General features: G+C 48.8%; 1 protein-coding gene across 1 annotated transcript in view; it reads right to left on the bottom strand.

The window, feature by feature from the left end:
• ZFHX3 (zinc finger homeobox 3) overlaps positions 1–17,685 on the bottom strand; it is a 113,552-nt gene extending 95,867 nt beyond the window's left edge. Inside the window, 2 exon segments of the mRNA XM_040615112.1 lie at positions 10,684–11,180; positions 14,928–17,685. Of these exon segments, the coding sequence (XP_040471046.1) occupies positions 10,684–11,180; positions 14,928–17,634 (3,204 nt within the window). The 5' untranslated portion in view covers positions 17,635–17,685.
• Positions 17,686–21,925: the final 4,240 nt, after the last annotated feature.

The raw sequence follows: 21,925 nt of genomic DNA on the forward strand, positions 1-21,925 counted from the left end.
TGAGCTAATGCTTAGGACAAAGAGCAAACCTGGATGCTGGGATTAACTGCACGCCACTGATGATTCGGTGGCAAATTACAGGCACCTCCTTAGAAATCCACCTTTCTGCTTTAAATGCAGAACAAGAGAGGGGAGGAAGAAACCAGGACATACATTCCTGGTGTCAGGAAGAAAGCAATGTAAAAATGGAGCTGAATGGCAACTCCAACACAAATCAAACTAGTATCTAAGCAAGTATTTGCACTCCAAGTTGCTCCCAGCAGCTTTTCCTTATTATGCCACAACATCCAGACTATTAATAAATACCTCACAGCTCGTGGCAATGGGAAGGGTTCAAAATACGGTACTGGGAAGGCAGTTTTGGAGAACGATGGGTGATACAGCAACTTCAAAAAAACAACTGACTCCAACACCTGCTTATTATCTTTACTCTGCACAGACATGTCCCTGCCAAAGGGACATGAGCTGGAATCTGCTCCTTCTAACACAGCACCGCTGGCTCACTGTGTCCCGGCAGAGGGATCTGCAAACTCCTGGAAGGTAGTAAGAGTCAAACTGCTATCACAAAGCTTTTAAATAAATATTCACCCACCATCTTAAAAGCTGCTGCCACCCTGCACCGGGCACTAGCACCCCCCTGGGTACTGCCAGCGGAGCAAAGCACAGCCTGGCAGGCCCAGAGCTCCCGGTGCCAGCTCCAGCCGTTCAGGCGATGGCAGCCACGTGCCCAGTGCATGCGGCCACGTGCTCCAGCAGCAGGATGGGACAGCACGCCTGTGCTCTGCCCCGCAGCTCCGCAGTGTGGGTAGCTGTCTTTGGCAGAGAGGCAAAGTAACCCGGAGACAAGTATCTTCAAACAGCTGCAATAAGGTTTACCGGAGCTTGTCCAACCGTACCCAAAGGCACAACTTTCAGAGAACCTGTTGCGTAAGTGTAACTCATTGCCTAATTTGAATTGCAGAACTTGACTGCATGCATTACAGGGCAAGGCCAGAATTTTTAGGACTGGCAAGTAGGACCAAAAGAACATTATGGTATTAAGTTATGTATTATGCATACATTATTTATTGTAATTTAATGAATTCCCTAAGAGAGAGCAAACATAGAACCTCCCATGCTGCTTCCACAGTAATTTTGGGGACTTTAAACTGTTACGAAATTTTATGCAGAAGTAGCAGTTGGGACAGAGGATGACAAAGTGCCCTGTAGCCCCGTAGCACTAACTAGCACAGCCTAACAGAAATCAGTAGTTTACGCCACGACACACAGAACAGGCTAGGGGAAGCACCTTACAGCCTCCTTCCCAGCTTGTGAACCAACCCGATGCTGGAGATGGATGTTAATGAATGGCCATCCATTATTTAACAAGGGCGTCGTCGGAGCCTGCGGCTGCACTGCTGTTACCTGGCCAGAACTGGTATCTGCGGTGCCAAAGCCTGACCCTACCCCAACCAGCAAAAGGAATTAAGAGCATTTCCGAGGTCTCTGAGGCATACTGCCCAAAGAGAAACACGACCACCCAGATGGGAGCACAGGGCCATCAGGCTGGGGAACCACTTGAGCACTGTGTTCAGCAGACACTGGCAAGCAGGAGCTTACAAGCCCTGCACTGCAACTCCACTCACCAGCTTCAGCCTCCTACAAAACTGTCCCCCCATCTCCTCCAACACTCTCACCCCAAGCCTTGTTCCAGTCCTACCCTGCTCGTCCTCAATGACGCGCATTTGGTGCCTGCAGGAATGTTGGGATAAGACCCCAACAAACACGCCCACTGCCTGGCTCAGACAAATCTCCTTTCAGCTCTCCCGACGAGCTCCCCGTTGCAGTGCTAAACCTGCAGGTAGGAGAGCAAGGGGACACCCATACTTCTGTGCCAGCCTGTGCTCACACACTGGCTGATCACCCAGAAAAAAAATGCAGATCTTTGGGATCCAGATTAGCATCCCTGACACACATCCACCCTCCAGGCTCTCCTCTGCAGAACGACAACCTCCCACATCAGTACAGGAAGGCCAGCAGGTTCCCCAAAAGCTGGGGACACCACAGCAAGGTCTGCTAGAGCTTCTGTCAACGGCCCCACAGCAGAGCAACAACCATAGCCACCTTGTCCTCATCCTGAAAGTCTGTACAACTAGCATCATCTGAAATGGGAAAAATTCCTGCTTTGAAATCTAAATATTCATCCACATGTTCCAAAATTACCGGGATAAGAAAATTGAACCATAAACACAGACAAAACTGGCATCACACATGGGGAAAGGTCGTGGAAGGTTCACACTGATGCTTCATCAAAATGATGACATCTTACTGTCAGAGAACAGCCAAGGTGCAGGACAGCTTTGCAAGATCTTTCTTACTCCCCAGCACTCAGCCTCTCCCCACCAACCCACACACCTTGGCAAACCACAGAAAAACCAAGCCCAAACAGCTATCTGCAGCTCTTCACAACTGACTGCTACAGAAGCTGTGAAAAACTGTCAGTTTATGCAGATTAGGATACAAGCTTGTCAAGGTGGTTTTCAGTTATTTGCCTTTTTTTTTTCTTGGCTTTTGTTTGTTTATTTGGTTGGGTTTTTTAACCTATTCTCACAAATATTTTGAAATTTAAATCCTGTTTGCCAGAGAGCTTTTAGCTATATGTTTTGGCTAACTCCTAGCTCCTGCTGTGCTGCTCGCTTGCTCCTGTTCCAGTTGCAGTCTCCCTCATTTGTTATTCAAGTTGCTTTTACAGGGTTGTTTCTTCACTAAGCTGTTGGTTGCACATGGCTCAGTACTTACTGGAAAACTGTTGAAAGACAAACCTAAGTGACTGAAGTCCATAAATAAAACATGCAGCAAGCAGTGCTGTGTGTTCTCAACAGTTTTGATTTCAACCCTTTCGAAAAGCAGTATAGAGAAAGTGAAAATTTTGTGATCCTACACTAATGTACTTTATTATTAAATACCTAAAGGAAGGTAAAAACCTACTTTAATGCCAGGGTGATGTGATGGAGCAATCTGTCACTCGGAGAAACGTGCAGTCCCAAGAGGGAGGTATCTGAAAGGGTTAAACGCATAGTGAGTGTTTTTTATATTAAAATACTTGGCAATCCCAACAGGACGCGAAAGCAGAACCAGATTGTAGGGGTTCATTCCTCCTGTAATTGGCTGTACTGTGAAAAACAGTTTTGTGTAGAAGCAAAGTACTTCTTGAATCTCTTGAAGCCTGGAAGGCAGCAGAGGACAGAGCTCGCAGAGGGGTGCTGCTTGGGCTGCCCCAGAGCTCGCGGTCCAGCTCCGAAACCCCTCTCAACTCAGGCTCACCATGTGCACAGACCAGGGTGTAGTTCAGAAATTTCCTCTGGCTACAGGTTCATGGAGGCTCAAAGTTCATTCCAGATTTAAGCACACTCTAGTCCTCAGAACCACTTCAGTTCATAAGCTCATCTTTCATTGTAAGCTTATCCAAGACTAGAGGATGGCAGATTTGAATTAAAGGTTTCTGAGACCAGCTTTAAAAACAACTTCGTGGGGAGACTTAAATGGGTATTTCACTTGTGAAGCTGCCACTGGAATTTTAGCTTAAGACTTTGTAGGAAATTAGCTAAAAAGTCCCTTGTACTCTGGCTTCTGGCACAATTCGTGTTACTCATGACTGTAATTCAGAGCTTGGAGGCTGCATCTGTAGTTCAAAAGATAAACTTGCAAAAATAAACCCAAAACACACAATAGGCAGATAGCGAGTAAATCAAAGGTTAATACACCTCTAAGTCCTTTGTAACAAGCGTGACAGGCTCTTTGTGGGCAACTTCACCCTAAGAAACTTAAAAGACAGAGATCCAAGAAAGTTTGAGAGAGAAATCAAAACCCAAACATGTTTCCTTTTGCCTACATTGAACCATTTGGGTATTTCAAAGCTGAACCACACCAGCTACTCGCAGCTCCGGCAACGCTGGGCACCCCCGCGGGGTCCGGAGGCTGAGGCTGGGCTGGGGGCAGGCTGATGGCAGAGCCACCGCGCGCTGGCAATGGCCAGGGGAGCCTCCTGCACCCGCTGCGTGGTGCCACACAGACCCCTACCAGCTGTCACAGGAGGACAGATTACACAGAGTGTTTCCCAAACTTCTGGTAGGCTAATTAAAATGCACTGAGGAGAGAAAACAATCAGAAAGTTTACACTTAGTGTCTCACATCTTGGAGCCGAAAGCCAAGAACTCCTTTTATTTGCTTCTCATTGATGCCATTAGTCTTCTGATTTTGGTTTTTTTTTCTTTTTAAAGCTTGAAAACCTAAGGTATTTCTATGAAACTCTTAACAAAATATAGGGCTTTCCTACTCCAAAGTCCTACAGGAAACACCTACTGTCAGCCGAGTGGTGGGATCAGATGACTGTCAGCTCTACCCTACTGCAGAATTATGGCATACTTAACTCACGCTGATCCAAAAAGGAATAGTAACCAGACTTTAATAAACTGGTAATTTCCACTAGCAGCGAAATTTGTGAAAAGAAACAGGGCAGATCTAACACAATCCTTTTTGAGTACACAATCAAAGCTTCCAGCTGCCAGCTGTTTGAGACTTTACAGAGCTGGAGCTTGCACCTCCATGACCACTCTAACGCGCAGGGACATGTCAGCTCCTTACCTACCTGTCCTGCTGCTCTGTCAGTCCCTCTGCATGCCCGCCCTCTACAACATTCCGTGGCAATAAGATTCACAGGTAAATTACATGCTGTACAAAAAAGTGGGATCTTCCATTTTAAACCCATTGCTAATTGCACCAGATGCTCCTTATTTTTTTGTGCTAGTAAGACAAGGTGAGCAACTGCTGCCTGTTCACCACCTCTGCTTCATCCTGGATTTGTGTGTCACACTAACTCCAGAATCTGTTGTCTTTGCAGAGTCATTCTTCTAGATTTTTAATCCTTCTTAAAATGGGCTAAATTGAACATAATAGTCAATGATCAGGGAAATCGAGGATTTACACAGTTCCCGTGTTTCACCCTTGTCTTTCTGCTTGCAAGTGATCCTTGAGTTATTGTTTTCAAAGAGACTGGGAATGATGCCATATCTCACTTGCAGGAAGAGCAATTTTAAACCCTCTTTTTCCCCTTCCCCCCCCCCCCCCTTTTTTTCCTTCTTCTTTGTCATGATAGGGGAGCAGGAAGAGAAGCCCAGAATCCACATTAGGGCCGCCTGTCCTCCTGTCCTGTTAACACTCTGTGACACCAAATTTCATCTATCATTTCCTGTGAAAGTGCTTAGTGATGTAAAGTTCTCCTGCAACTGTCATCCAGCTTTACATCTAAGCAGTCTACACATTTTTACCTTACAGCAGACTTTTAAGCGTGCTTTTTACTCCATTTTTGGATCACTTACCAACACAGAAAAAAACCACACGTCCCTCTAATCTAATTAATACCCTTCTAATATTTTTTCTCCATTGTGGAAAGTTAGGGATTTTTTTTACCTTTTATTTCTCATCCTTCACCGCGCTATCAATTCACAGACCTCCTACCCCAGCGACAATAACCACATCTTTGCGTAAGAGCTGTTCACGAAGAATCTTGGCAAAGACTTCGGGAAACCCACCGCCCATCCAAACCAGTCCAGCCCAGCCTGGAGGCTGGCTGACTCCTTCAAATAACTAGCAGTGCCGGGAGAAACTTCTCTTCCAAAAGTCTGATTTCCCCCCTTTCTAATCCATATGCCTACTAAGACTCTTCTCGTTGCTGTTTTTATCAATTTGCTGACTTAATGCTTTATAGTATCTGGCACACATTCCTGCCAGGAGTCTGCCATTTCACGCAGGTGCAGAACTCTTCAGTGCAGAGTCCTGGTAACCCCAGTGGCTTCTTCCTTCATGGGTACCTCTGTCTTGAGACCACCTCTTAGATTTATCCGAGGTAAAGAGGCATCCTTCAGTTCTTTGAAATATGGGCAAGAAGAATTCACTCCTTCCCTCTTTTCCTTTTCCTACCTCCTCTTGAAATACTTTCCTATTTAATCACACTGAACTTTCTGTGGACTTTGGCAGGGTTCCCCCCCCCCCCCCTCTGTTTTTAACTTTTTCTCATGGGTAGTATATATTTAATATATGCACCTAATGTGGTTTTAACTAAATCCTCTGTGACCTGCACACATCACACCCTTTTAATTTCTCTAACAGTACCTCACCCATTTTCAGGCAGTTTTAACTTCAAAGCTAGATACTGTTATGGTAAACACTCTTTTTGTCTGTTTCTATTATGGAAGGATACTGAATTTGAATGCATTATCATTCAGCAACTACATCTCATACAATATTCCATGCATCATCTGGGATTAAAACTTTCTTGGGATTTTCCAACAAATTTCTTCAAGTTGACACTTAAGAGCCTCTGGAAGTCTAGTCACTGCATCACATGTCGCCGTGATGCTTTTACCCCACTTCCAGAGTGGTAGCTGAAAAAAAAGTCTCCTATTGCACTTTCTACACTGCAGGCTGTCGTATTTCCCCTAGCACAACACAGCCACCATCCTGGTCCTGTAGCTGGTGATAGAGCCTTGTACATTCTTCTCATTTGTGTGATGTAAATCACCGCTGGGGACTTTGTGGTATTTTACTGGAGTCAAGTAAGCTAATGTGCACAGTCACGGCCACACGTTCTGCACTCTCATGCTGCCGCATCCTTGGGGCTATCTTTCTTTCCACCCACTTTCTCAATTTGCCTATTTGATCAGAATCTTCATTTAAGACCAAGAGTCCCATGATAACTCTGATTAACACTGCATAGAACACATGCTTTTGGTTTTGGTCTGTCTTGCATACTGTACTAACTGGAACCGTAAAGCTCAGCTCCCAAACCCCAGTGCAGCTCAGCATCTCGCTGCAGTTAACTCCAGCTCAGCTCTCCACCCTCCAAAGAGATGTGCACACTCCTGCTGTGAGGCAGGGAGAGACAGGATGAGACACACAGTGCTCTGCAGCAGAGCTGGGAGCTCCCACCACTTTCTTCTGTGTTGTAGCTGCACCTCCCGTTTTCCTTTTCACAGGTCATTTTCATTTCTTTCCAAATCAGCACGAATCCACATTTCATCACCGCTAGTATCTGAGTACTGATATTAAGGAGTCGTTCTTCTGCACACTCTGCATCTCCTAGTTAACAAAGAACCTCTATGCAGGGCATCATGTAACCCAAACCCTCTCCTTCAGACTCTCTATTCCCTAAAAAAGTTAACTCAGCACTTGGAAAGACTGAAAAGGAAGACACTGAATGAACTCATTGAATGCACCCATTTGGCAGGCTGGCCAGCAATGTGTTTCTTCAGTAGTTCTTTGTTTAAACTTCTTCTGAGTTGCAGGTTTTGAACTAGAGATTTTCAGGAAGTTGTAGGAAATGTTCAAACTTGGCTCTTGCTCATGCAGATTAATTCCTTCTGGAAATTCCACCTGTGCAAGAGACGCCAGGAACTCACTGCCCGACCTCTTCCAGATGTGGGGAACGCTGCTCTGCTTCAAGTCTGGTCTAGTCCTCTGCGGTCACGAGGAGACAAGAATTCGCTTCTGTAACAGTAAGCCTGCACTTGTCAAGAGTTTGCACAGCCTCTGCCTCCCTGCTTACAAGCACCGGTGCAGCCCAATCCCAGCCTCGGGGTACTGGGCAGGCTGGCCTAGCTAAGAGATGAAGCATCTTCAAACCCGTTACCTACCTCAAGCCAGTATGCCCACCTCAAAATTTTAAGGCCACACATTTACAATGGTACTCTTGCTTTCCAGGTAGTTCCTCAGAACATAAAACCCACCAGTGACACCGAGGAGATAAGTAGTCATGGGGAGAGGCACAAGTACAGCATTCCCCCAGCAAGTGCAGGATAAACAAGGGGGGACAGCAGGGACTCAGGAGAACATAAGAATAGAGGAAAGATTACCAGACCCTTCCAGTTTCTTGTCATAAGCAAGGACCCCATTGCAGCATCCCTGCCCCCTCATCACTGACATGGCAAGAGGTCTGATGCAAGCTATTGCAGCGTGCAGGACGAAGATGGCAGCAGAAGACCAGACCTTCTCCTCCAGCACTGCAGGACAAGACTAAAAGGTTCACCAGACTACGGGCTAGCGGTGTCTCCAGATCACATTTTTTGGCAGCAAGTAGCACTAATAGAAGTGGCTCTTGGGCAATGCAAGCAGCCAATAACATGTGATTTAAGAGGAAAATGGCAAAAAAGCAGAATAAGGAGGATTGTGTGTGATCAGCCTAGTATGCGCTCTCACCCAGCAGCATCTGGAGAGGATTTTCTCCAGCAGGCAGGGATGAACTCGATTACATCCAGTTAACTGTGCTCTAAACTGATTATGCATGTGCCAGGCTAATGGATTACATTAGCAAGAGGAAAAATAACATCCAATCAATCTCAATTTACTGCAGACCACACCAAGGCCTGAGAGAAGAGAAACCATTCCGTGAACTACCCCCACTCTCGCTGCATCTTTTCAGCTTTCAAAAGAGACATGGCATTACAACCACTCTAAAGACTGGAAGAATTGCACTGAAGCTTGCTTCATCCACAGAAAAGTTTTTCCATGAAGTCAAACACTGATTCCAGCTACGCTGGAGCAAGATGCTGTGAATCCAGCAGTCTGCTGTCCTCTGCTACAGGTTTTATATAGGCATACTAGAAAGCTAATATATGGACCATGCAACAGACGTCATTACTTTGAAACGTGTTATTCTCCATCTGGCATTTCACTGCTGGTGTCAGAAGCAACACAGGGCTGTAACAGCTCTGAGAACTGCCCAGGCCACTTATGAACCTGAAAACTGACAATTCCTCTTCACCTGCCTGAGGAAAGCATTTCAGGAATCTATTACAAGCACCTACAGCTGTCCCTCAGTCTGACCTTGGTGGTGTTTTTTCTTTCCTTTTTTTTTTCTTCCTCAGAGTGAGAGCATTCTAGTGCTCCGATTGCTTCTTCCCTAGCAGAAACCACTGTAGACGAGGGGTCTAGATAAAGAATTTTTAAACCTGTGCAATGTATATATAAGACGACAATATTCTACATTACAACTCATAATAGAGCTTTCAAATAATACTTTTGTACACAAACTGAATTCCACAGGGGACATTCAATTCCTCAGCTGGCTTTTTAAAGTCTCACTGGGACCCTCCTGCCCCCCATTTCCAAGCCGACTTTACTCTCTCAGGTCTCCCACACATAGGAGGCATATGTGTAGACCTGACCATAGAGCCAGACCCTGCTGCGTTATGCTGGATTCCAGCTGATGATGGCAACAGCAATTGTCACAGCAGCCTGGGCCTCAATAGCAACCTCAGCAGAGACATACTCCTCCTCAGAGCACCATCGACTCCAGGCAGATCCAACAACCATAGGTTCAAGGCAGACCTTCTGTGATGCTCCTGGTTGTCTCTTTCCTCACCAAATTTGCTCAACTGCTCATTCCTAGGGAAAATCCAGGACCTTTGAAATCTAACGTGTCTGCACTGTGATGTGGGTGGGTGACTGTATGGCTCAATGTCAGGTTTTAAATTCCCATTACATAAAGGAAAATATCCAAAGAACTAATTGAGAAGCACAAAATACAGTCTGTGGGTATATATACTTATACACGTAAAAAAAATCTCACCCCATTTGGGAGAAAAGGACCAGGACAGAACAAATATAAAAACACCAGAGAGAAATGAGAAGACAATGAGTGGGATAGCACGTGTGAATGGAAGGTATGCGGCTCCTTAGATTTATGGCAATTTGTACCTGATTGTTCATACTAAAGCCATTATGGGATGATTAGAGAAAAAGGTGAAGCTTTAAGTCCAGTGAAAATCAATAGAAACGTCTGGAGCAATTCTGCTGCACGAGTGAAAGGACTATTTACTGTATCCGGAGCTCCTCTTGGGTTACAGCCCACAGGGTTCAGGCCAGCAAGGGGAGGGGGTTGTGAACGAGAGAAACAAGTCAGGAAAGAGAAGACAGTTATAAAGGCGACACAAAATGAGGACACACACACACCCCCAAAAATAAAAAAGAAAAACAAGTGTGAAGAAAACAAGGCGGCAGTCATAGACCAAATAGTGCTGTGGATGAAATCCTGCCACCCCTCCAAACACTGCCTGCCCATCAGCATGGCTAACATGCACGCGTACACGGCTTCTTTTCCAGCCTCCAGCAACACTTTGCTCACAGATCCCAGCATCAACGTACACAGAGCATAAAGGCACAGAGACAGCGGCCCTCTCCCTCCGTCCCTCCCTGCTCCATCCACCCAGCCTTCTCAATGCCTGGATGAACACACTTGTCTGACAACAGTGAAAGCTGTTAAGTGCTCCTGAAGAATCTCCTAAGGGTTAACAAGCTGCCTCATGGCAAAGAGCCAACAAAAGTGTGGCACATACTGCTACGCACAATGTTTTCAACAATGACTGCTGAATTTTTGTGTAAAAGAATAATTTATATGCAGTGCTGTAAGGCATACAGGCCCCCATTAAAGCATCTGGAGATGAACACCCATCAGTCTACAGCTTTAACAACCACAGCTGCTACCAGAATTGCAGGCTGCAGAGAGGTACCATGCAGATGAGACTGCATCCTGCTGGAGATCTGAGCAGCTCATCTCCAAAGGATCACAATCCACTGTGGTTTGAAATACATCTTCCTTTGTTCCAGCACTTGGGCAATGAAAGAAGATGAAGTAAAGCCAACCCTTACCTTATAGAGCTTCAGGCTGGCCTCATGCCTCGAGTTCACCGTGTGAAGACGCAGCTTCTCTAGACTGTTGGTGTAGTAGTCACAAGCATTGCATTTCAGATGTACCGGGTTCCCAATGGCCACGCACTTCAGCCTCCACTCATTGGCCTTGCCACCCTCCTTGATATGTGCTACCAGCTGGTATTTCTGCACATGCTTGTCTGTCTTACAGTGGAGTTGGAAGTTTGCCTTGAGCTGTGTGTTGTAGCGGCACAACTTGCACTGGTACGAGTCCCCCATCACTGCCTTCCACTCGTCTTCAGGGAGGCTGCGCTCCACGTTCATGTGGAGGCCCAGCATGTCCAAATTATCTGTAGTGAACTTGTTGCACACAGCACACTGGAAGAGCTTCAGCGATGGGTCGTTTGTTTGCGTGAAACTCTCACCCAAGTTCATTAGCTCCTCAGACACCAGCTGTCCACCACCTAACCGCATGTCCAGGGGGATCTCTCCACCCACTGCACAGAGGAAAAAGGGGAGAAAGAGGTCAGAAAAGCTGAATTCTTTACTTGCCAGAAGAGAAGCACAGAGCAGAACATTCGCTGCTCTCAGTGCAACTCCTGCACCCACCAAACACAGCGACAGCCCAGCACAGCTGTCCCTGCACTTATTCCTCTGCACTGTCGGTCAGTACCACATCTGAAGAAAAAAAACCCAATTGCAGCCAGTGTGTAAGGCTGGGAAAGGACCGCAACAGCCCTCGCTACCCACCCGCTGAAGGAGAAGTATCCAACCCTCTGCCCATGGAAGGTGGCAAGAAAAAACCCTACAAAGTTTCAGAGGATGAAGAATTCCTTAGTACCGCGCTGCAAGTCTCTGTGGTCGTTTCAAGAACGGTGTAACGCTTTATCCTGTTTTTTGTCGCCAGCCTGGAGAAGCAAGAAATGTTACCTCATGCAGTACCTGAGCGCGGTCTCTGCCAAATAAAAAAAGGTCAACAGTCACAAGTCCAAGTGACGGGAATATTACAGTTAGGTCACCGCACCACCGTCAGAAGCGGGCAACAGCGCAAAACGCAGCAAGTATAAAACCCAAATCTGCAGAGTGCCACTGCTGCACTATTAGATCTCATCTCTTGTCCAAGAGCTCAAAATGGTGGACAGCCTTCTAAAACCAGTGTTGACAGACGTTTTGTACACTCAAGGAAAAGACAACCACTATTAATAATCAGAGTGCAAGAGCATGTCAAGGAAAGCCAGCAGGACGCCTACTGTCTGTAAGTGTCAGATCTGCTCTTCAAACCAAGAGCTGCACTCTGTTCGCTCACAGGAAACGAATGCAGCAAGCTCTCATTTACATCAGAGCACTCTGAAGATGTGGACACAGAGACTTTCTTTTTCTAACATTAACTTCTTATGCCAAAGCACAGAGACCAACCACCAGTCTCTCCTTAGGACCTTTGTTCCACCTTGCTCTCCTCTTCCACTTTTAAGACATTTATGCTCCTCCTGCAGCTTTTGGGGATTTTATCTTCATCTTACATCATAGCTCAACAATCTTATTAAAGAAACCTTCAGGTCGACAGTTACTCAGTCAATCAAAAACAGGGATTCTATTTCCTTAACTTTCAGTTTCTTAAGTTTCAACCTTTGCTGAGAAGCAGCCAACACTGGGAAGACAGTCAAGGTTCAGGCAGAATCATACTGACCTTTCTGAAAGCATGTAAGCACAGCTGGTGCAGACCACAGTTTTGGGCAGCGTACATGCTACTGTTTTTTCCTGCAGAAATGCAGTACCACAATGTTCGTTACAGTCCTAAGCGGGAGGAACGACAGCTTACAAGACAACCTGAATGTCGAGACTGTTAGAGTAACAGCACCTCATTTTCATCAAGCAGATCTTGTGCTCACACGGAGAACTGGTCGGAGAGGGAAAGTCCCATCTGCATGCACTGCCAGGCACTTGTCTTTCCATCAAAGCAGTCAACCATCTTTTTTCTTGAGCCGCTCTATCCCTCCCTGCCACAGCAGAATTATACCCGCTGCACCTGCTCACTAAGTATCCGAAGAGCGAGGAACCTACTGCTTACCTTCTATGGCCCGTATCTCCTAAACGCAGTGATTTTTCTAAGCATCCCTTTACGAGGGTATATCCTGTGAATCCTCTCTGTAAATCAGTCTCTTCTGGCGATGATACACATCATGCAGTAAAACCCAAAGGCAGACTTTTCTGAATTATTAATATTCTACTCAAATGCAGTTTTGGGCTGAAGTGTAAGAATGGGAAAAATGTGCTTCACTTCTAGTGACGTTCCACAGTGTATGGACATGAGTCTAATGAGCCGAGCTCATGTCAAGTGTTTATTAACACGGGAAGGGCCTCCCTCCATAACGCCCAGCTTGAGATTTGCAACCAGAAGTGTACAATTCACAAATCACTCTCCAGGCAGCCTCACAGACGTTCAAGGCCTTGTCATGCACTTGAGGAGGCTTCAGGTAAAATACTCCCAACTTCTCCCACGCCAAGTGCCCCGTGTTTCAGTAAGCAGGGGCTACGAGCTCCAAAAGGGCGCCCTCCAAGAAACACACCGCAGACGACACTAACTTTATACACTACAAGCTGTATTACAAACGACTCTTACATCTCTTGGCAACTTGGAGCTATTGAAAGGACACTAAAAAAAGATTGTGTCCTTCACCTCCCAAAGATACAAGCTGGGACATCGGGGGGGGGGGGGGGGGGGGGGGGGGGGGAGAAGATAACTACACAGTCACTTGGGTTCCTCCATTTTTTTTCTTTCTTTTTTTGTGTCTTGTGTTGTTGTTCTTTCATATGTTTCATGTCCTTCTGGACTAATGATAAACTGCACTATGAATAGCTGAAGGAAAGGAGAACATGCATGAGACCAACGAACGAGTAATGGAGTGCGTCGGTAATAACAGCATCGATGGATGGACAAGGGTAGAGCAGGCAGAGTGCAGCACAGAGAAACTAGTTCAGAGGAAAGCAGGTAAAGCAGCACGCTTCTTTTCACACGCTTTCTCAAGGCACTGTAAAAATTCTCAGCACCAGCAACACAAGTTAGAAAAAGCACTAATTCCTGTCAGCAGCCGCCACACCTGAAGCGTGGGGGTTCTGTTCCGTGCCAGCTCTCGTTCTAGTGTGCTGCGAAGCTCCAACACACTGGGAAGCACGCGCTGCTGCCGGCCCCGGGCGACACCAGCAGCACGGGGGAGGAACCTAACAGGACCTGACCCGCTACCCCCATTCTGACTAATTCCTGGGCTCAGTCGTGCGGGGATGGGCTGTGCCCTCCGCAGCGCCAACGCGAACACGATGAATCCTTGTTGTCAGGAAAAACGCATCCGGTAGTTCATTTTTAAGCACTTTTGTCACCTGCAGAGAGAAATACTCTCTCACCATTCCCCTCCAGTTTAATCATTCTCATCTGGTCAAGCCTTGACTCCTGGATCTCACACTGGCATCAGAGAACAGCTTCAGCTCAGTTTCTTCAGGAAAGGAACAGCACCTCTCCCACCGAATTCATCGCAACTCTCAAAACTTGTTTACCTTTTCTTCTCAGGGCAACGCAGCATGTAACAAACCAGCTCAACACCTGCCTTCCAGACTGCCAGCAGCTGACCATACCCTCTCACAAAGCCACCCGCCAAAGCACTCACACCCCTCACCAAACCAAGGAAAAACCATTAGGAAACACACTGTAAAGTAAGGATTTTTTTCTACAATGAGTTGGAACATTTAATCATGTCAGCAATAATCCCTATCTACTGCTTTATTAACTCCCTACTAAAACTTTTCAAAAACATACCAGAAAAGTAACATAATTTTCCCAGGACAAGAAAAACTGGTCTGGGGGAACGCAGAAGAGAGGTGTCTCCACTGTGTAGTCTGCATTCTCAACCACCACACAAAGGCAACTCACTGCACCGGAGCTGCACTACACAGGCTGCCCGGAGCAGCTGTGGGTGCCCCATCCCTGGCGGTGTCCCAGGCCAGGCTGGACGGGGCTGGGGGCAGCCTGGGCTGTGGCAGGTGTCCCTGCCCCTGGCGGGGGGGGGGGACTAGATGGTCTTTGAGGTGCCTTCTCACCCAAACCACTCTGTGACTCTGTCACACAGGGGGCTGCAGAGACAGAAGGAGGGGATTTGGCACGCAGCGTCCAGTCCATGAATGAGGGTTTTGCAGTAATGCAAACTCAACCCCTCCCTCACACATGGACACGGTGGAAAACCCTTCAGCCTCACCTAGAGATGGAGCCATCGTTGCCATGGGATTGGTGGGATCAAGCTGGAATCCACCCATCATGAACTGTGCATCTGAGGAAGTGCTGTCCATCTTCAGGTTGGGAAGGTTCATATTCTGTGCCAGGTAGTACTGGTAGAGCTCGGCCTCGGCGGGGGACGGCAGGCTGCCGAGGCCCAGGTGCCGGTTGTGTTGGATCTGGGACATGTTTTGCTGAAGCAGCATCATATTGTGCATGTGCTTCTCACTGGTCATGTGAATACGAAGGTTTCTAGCTACGTTGGTCTCATAGTCGCACACCTCGCACCGCCACGTAGGTTTGGTTTTTGGTTTGGTGGGGGAGGGGGCCCCACAGGTGCTACCGATGTTGGCTGCTGCGGCCGCCGCAGCTGCTGCAGCCGCCGCGGCCGCCCCAGCGGTGTGGCTGAAGACTTGCTCTCCCCCTCCGTTCTGCAGGTTTTGCATGTTGTTGAGATGCTTGTCCGACTGCATATGAATACTGAGGTTGCCTTTGGTAGTAGTGGAGTAGTTACAGACCTCGCAGCGGAAGGGCTTGTAACCACAGGTGTAGCTCTCACCCCGTGCCAGCCGCGGGTGTGGCTGTCCACTTTTGCAGTAGACACAGGAGCCACCCGGCTCGGGATGTTTCTCCTTCATGTGCGCCTCAAGCGTCTGCTGGTACTTGTAGTGCCAATTGCACTTGGGACACTTGAGTGTCTTACATGAGTTACGAGAATGCATCATAGTCATGTGGCCACCCAGCGACCGCGAGGAGCCCAGGACCGTGTCGCACTTTGGGCACTCCACACCGCTCCCCGAGGGGCACTCCCCACCCCCAAGTTCACAGAGGGGGCCAGCATGCTGGTGATGGGAGATGTAGCTCCCGTCCTCGCCCTCCGTGCTCTCATTTGGTTCTGGTGCTGTGGCATTGTCTTTATTGGCACTTTCATCGATAAAGTCCAGCCTCCTGCTGCCCTCTGCCACGCTGGCTCCACCGCCCTCATTGTTAAAGCTTAAGTGATTCCTCCTGTTTGCACCATCAAAGACAAAGGAAGAAGCAGAATTAGAACTAGTAGAAGCTGTGCCCCGTGACAGGGTCTGGAGCACGTTAGGCATTAAGGGAGAGTTAGAAATGCTTTGGTTTGAGAGAGCAAGGTCCTTTTTGCTGCTGCCACCACCTGCCACAGCCCCAGCATCCTCCTGGGGCCGGTCCTCCAGTTCATCCTCCAACTCACTCGGAAACAGTCCTTTGCAACCCTCATCATCCTCGTCGTCGTCTTCTTCCTCCTCCTCCTCCTCTTCCTCCTCCTCCTCCTCCACATCCTCCTCCTCATCCTCCTCCACCTCCTCGACTGGCTCTGCCTTTTCCGAGAGGCTGTCCTGGTTGCCCCCCTCTTGCTTCTCCCCCTCTGCCACCCCAGGGTCCTTCCCCTCTGAAGGTTTGGTGGGACTGGAAGCCAGCGGGCCCAGGGGGACTGAGGTAATGGGAGTCTTCAGAGCCGAGCTGGTCAGCCCGCCCAGGTTGAGGAGCGCGCTGGGGGCCAGGACGCCCGTCGGCGGGGGCTCCGCTCCACTGGCCGCCCCGACCTGGAGGGCCTGCTCACCTTCCATGCAAATGCCACTGAATTTACCATAAAAACTGTGTCCAGGGCCTATGAGGTTAGCTGCAGAAACAAGAGGGTGCTGAAAGGTTTTGTTTTTTGGTTCCAGAAAGCTGACAAGGGGTTCCTTGTCTTTGCCTATCCCTTGGATGATAGCGGAGATGTTCTTATTGCTAAGAATTTTCCGCTCCTCCTCACTCAGAGTCATTCGGTGGTCGTGCACTGCGTGGGTCACGAACGAGCGGACATACCCAAAGGAAAGCTTGCACAAGAAACACATCAGGATGGGCTTCCTCTTCCCGTAGAGCACAAAGCCATCAAATTTGGACAGGTCCACATTGTTGGGAACATCTTTGGATACACAGGAGCTTTTGGCAGAACCGTCGCTGTTCAGGTAATCCTTGTTGCTTTTGTGTCGCACATCGAAGACGCGGAAGCTGTGCAGGACGGGGCTGATGCCCGCCAGGGCTGAGGTATTCGGGAAGGCCTGGTCTGAGCCCTCAAACCACTTCCCGAAGGATGAGGCTATGTGGAAGGTGTTGATGATCTGTGGGTAGACGGGAGCGGCGGCGGAGGGCTCTCCCTGCTTGGGCAGAGAGTTCGGGAGCAGCGAGGGGAGAGCCCCGCTGCCGCTGCTGCAGGCGCCCCCGCTCTGCACCAGCTGGCTGAGGCTCTCCACGATGTAGGCCGAGCCATCCGGCTGGTAGACGATCTCGCCAGCCAGGTTCTCCACGTCGCTCTCCTCCTCCCCATCCTCACTGCTCTCGCTCCCGCTCTCCCCCCTCAGCGGCAGGGGCGGGCGGGTGCCGGTGCAGCGGTGCTCCATGTAGCTCTGCAGGCCGGCGAAGGAGGCGGCGCACTGGCCGCAGCTCACCTCCTTGCCGGTGGGCTCGGGGCCAGGGCCGGCCGCGGCGCTGCTCTCGGGGACACGCTCGGGGAAAGGGACCCTCAGGCTGTCCAGGGGGCCGCGGCTCTCCGCCGCGGGCTGCTCCATGCTGCCGGCTGTGTCGGGGAGGTGGGTGCTGTTGAGATCAGTCCATTGCTGGTGCTGAGGGATGCCGCACCCATTGTCCTTCCCAGGGATGACGGGCGAGTCACAGCCTTCCATGGCAGGGCCGGCACGGAGCGCTCATTGCACCCGGTACGGCTCGGACCTGCAGGCGAGGAGAGAAGGAGAAAGGCCGGTGAGTCAGGGAAGAGAGACTGTTCCTGTGAAGACCCCCCACCGCAAAGGCTGCCAGCCCCGCTCCTCGGGACCAAACGGGAGGCCAAGAGAGCTGGCAGCCCAAGGCTGGCTCCAGGGACAAGCGGCCTGGCCGCGGGTAACACACCGCTGGAAACGAGCGATGGAAATAGGAACACAATTGAAGGGACCTGGAAGGTGGCGAAAGGCTCCCCCGACACCCTTCCTGAAGGGGGGCACGAAGATGGTAGGACCTGCGCTGCCGCCCCCGAAGCCTCATATCTTCAGGAAACAAACAAACACCCCCACAAAAATGTAACATAAAAGCTTTTGACAGAAACAGAGTTAAGACACCAGAACAAAACAGTGTTGGAGCTTTAACACTTTGTAAAAATTGCCCTAAACCAGCTGCTGCTCGGGCGATTCCCTTCTGTTAGCGGTTCGGGGAGCACAGAACCAGAACTGCCACATGCACCTCCATGGCAGACCACCGGACTCGGAGCAATTCACAGAGATTTCGGAGTAACAGCGTTTGGTATGCACAGGAGACTTAATTGCTGTGTTCTGGACAGAGTTGAAATGGAGAGACGTCAGGAGAGAAACCAAACAGGAAATTCCAGATCTGACAAGGGTCCATCCCGGGGATCGGAAGGCAGTCAGCCCACCACACTCTAGAAAGCTCCGAGATCTGCAGGGCACAGCCTCCGCGCACAGACAGCTTCCCTGACCCCGCCCCGTGGCAAATGGCGATGCAGGTCCTGGAGGAGAAGGAAGGACACCCTTCCCACTGTTTCCATTCCACCAAATACAACAAGACCCGGAGAACTCCCACTGACCGTCAGGCAGCCAGCGAGCCCTGGCTGCTGAGCACAGCTGGCATCCACAGCTCCCCACCACCACTACCGGGTTTGCTGCATCCTGCCAGCATCTCTCACACTGCAACCCTAACTGAGCCAGTTCGGCAGGACCTGCCTTTCTAGAGGTTACAGACCTATGAGATTAGGTAGCACTCCTGTTAGGAGCTGGAGCATTGTAATGCAGACCACAAATCAGCAGGAGACTGCCAGTTCAGTTGCAACCCTACCAAGAATCCTGTCTGCAAAGAAGCATTTCTATAGTCTGCTTCCTATGGAGAGCTCTTGCACAAGCCACATGGGAGGAAACACCAGCAGAAGCTAAAGCACTATTACCTCATCTGTGAAAGTGATTTTTAACCTGTGGTCCACAGATTTCCTTGTGTATACAGATACAAAACATCCACAGAAAACAAAGGAGGAAAAACTGCGCAAGCAGAGGCCAACTTCACCACATTTTTACAGTCTTTGAACCAAGAGACAACAACAGACTCCTGCTCTAAATCTGTGGTCATCAACGCCACACAGGATTTTGTCCACAGTATTTTACATTCTACGAACCAAACACAAGCACGACCTTGCTTGTCAGACTGTTCCCAAACTGAATACAAGTTTGGGGAGAGTTTTTGCTGATACTCAGCATAAGGGTGTGGGGGAATGGGTGGTTTTTAATGTAATTTAACAACATGCTGTTCTCACTGGGATTTGCTCTAAATAATACATTTAAAGTTACACAAATTCTTTCAAGTCTCCCTTTAAACCTCTCTCATTTACTACAGCTTCATCAAAGTTGCTCTTATCTGAGCATCTGAGCTGCCACTTCAGCTCATGAAATACTCCAAGCAGCACACAGAGCTGGAGCTCTGGCCAGACCAGACTAATAGTCAGGATGATTAGTCCTGACTAATAGCCCTCCCCCCCCACCCGCCTGTACACAGCAGACTCGCGTATGCATCAGCTGACACCTCGGGCTTTAAGGTTTCCTCCCTCAAAGGCTCCAGTCACATCAGCAGCCTGCTGCTGCCCTTGGTCTCCTTCAGCAGAGACTATGGGCAACGTACACTGCTATCTAAACATTACAGATTATATACTTATTCCAGTGTTCTCTAGCTCGATTTGAGTCCCCAAGACCTGGAAGACCCTTGCAAACTCCTGCAGAGCAGCACGCCTGTAACAGACAACAGCCTTTTCCTCATGCATCCACCTGCCTGGCACACAATGCACGCAGCGGTGCTAGCACCTGGGGACTCGATGCACGGACATGTGGTTGGTACCTCATCAATTGGGGATATGAAGAGTACTGAAAAGTTGCCACATAAGTTGCAAAGCAGGCAACACGCCACAGCAGCACTGAATGAATTACATGAATTAATTCAAGCAAAATAAAGTGGAGCAATCTTTTTTCCTGGTTTCATTATCCATCAATTTATTTTCCTTTACTACACAAAGCCATCCATACCTTCATGTGTTCATATTTTCCCTTTATGCTGTTTCCTGCACAATTATGTATGTGTAATTATGTCCTTGTCCTTGTATGCATGTCAGATGCATGCGCGTTTACATGCCTTCACTTTTTCCAAGCCCGTCTTCATCCACAACAACGGAAAGTTATCATTTCTGTGATACTACAGATTAACATTAATAGCAGTGCGTTAGAACAGATATGATCCCCCAAGGTGAAAAGAGGATCCCTCTCCCCTGTCCTCCAAATTACTGCCGTTCTTTTTGGGCCTTACTCCTGCACACTCTTTGCGAGTACAATTCCTAAATGCTTTTGCCTAGTAGTTACTTCACGGCTCCCAGTACCCCTTCCCCTGCCTGGTGAGCCTCCTACTGCTAAGGGAAGAAAAAACTCCCCGCCAGCACCAGAAAGCACTCCAGCAGTTAGAGGGAGGAGGGGGATGTGTCTCCCGTCTGTTCTCACCCTTGCATCAGCAGTAACATCCCCTACACTCACACATCACTCCTGGGCCGCGGGAAGCTGCAGTGGAACAGGACAAAAGCAAGTCAAATCCCTCACGCTGCTGACCACGAGACTGGCATCCTGGGCATACCTGTTTGAAGGTATCCGGGTAGGTTTTTGTCCTATTTTACTTCTGGCAAAGCTTGAGGAAAAGCACTTACAACTACCCATGAAGGCAGAACGCAACATCTCTCAAAGCAAGCGTGGCAAGGGCGCCTATGGAAGGACACGGAGGTGCAATGGCGTAATGACCAAAGCTTTCTCGCACAGTATCACCTCACAGCATTTCCAGTTCCCACTTCCCTTGCGTTCTATGCCATACACAGCTGTCTGTGGTTGCACTGGGAATAAACAGCGATTTGATCTGCAATAAAAATAACTTAGTGCACTGAGTGGCGTAAGAAAGAAGAGTGCCATAATCCTGTTGCCGAAAGGCTCGATCTTCTTAATCAGCCAGTTTTGGTCACCTTTTTAGTTTTAGCTAATGACACTTCAACACTGCATTGTAACAGCTCTTTCTTGCACCAGCTCTCTCCCACTGAACATTTGTCCTTAACCATGTGTTTTCTTTAAACTGATCCCAGATCCTTCTGTGTTGAGGCTGCATATTCACCCTCCCACAACATGACATCCTCCCTCCCTCCCACCGCTACCTTTTGCACTGACAACTGCAATCCAAATTAAACCAGAACAAATCATGTTGGGTGGAAAAAAATAAGTAAGAAACTCCTCATACTTCTGCCAAGAAAAGTTTTGGGAATATCTATGCAGACTTCAAAACGCCATGTGGAACAACAGCACCCCACAAGTGCTTTTAGACAAGAGGCGCTCGGCTCGCCGGCACAGCCAGCTCCCCAGGAAACGGGTCCGGACGAGACCCAACACGCACCTGAGCATCTCCACTATCAAAAGCTCTTGATTGGCAGGAAGGTGCCTGACTGATAGTTGGGCCAAAAGGGTTAGCAGGGCTGATGGGGCGGGAGGGTTAACAGCCTGATTGTAAAATCAATGTAATAAATGCTTGGTAAGTTACAGGAACATGCGGGAAGAGGAGGCCGCGATTGATAAAGGACTGCGGCTTTGATGCTGCACTGGGGACTTGTTTATTGACAAGAAAGCCAATCTCTTCTCCCAGCCAGGCCAGGCAACCCTGCAAGCGCTTACCAATTAATTGGTGGGCTTTTCTGCCTTGGGTTACTTTAACATCTCTGCCCCCACTCACTCCAAGTTAACCAGCTCAAGAGGTGCTACTCCAAAGGAATCTTCCTGCCTCTCCCTCTCCTCAACATGGAGGCAGCCTTCTAGGGCAGGCAGAAAAACCCACCGCTGAAACACGGCCAGCCAGAGCCCCTGGACACAGGCCAAGCCCCTACGCAAAGCAAGGCTCTTCTTGCCCGTT

Source organism: Falco naumanni, chromosome 15 (genome assembly GCF_017639655.2).
Source record: "Falco naumanni isolate bFalNau1 chromosome 15, bFalNau1.pat, whole genome shotgun sequence".
Taxonomy (NCBI): domain Eukaryota; kingdom Metazoa; phylum Chordata; class Aves; order Falconiformes; family Falconidae; genus Falco; species Falco naumanni.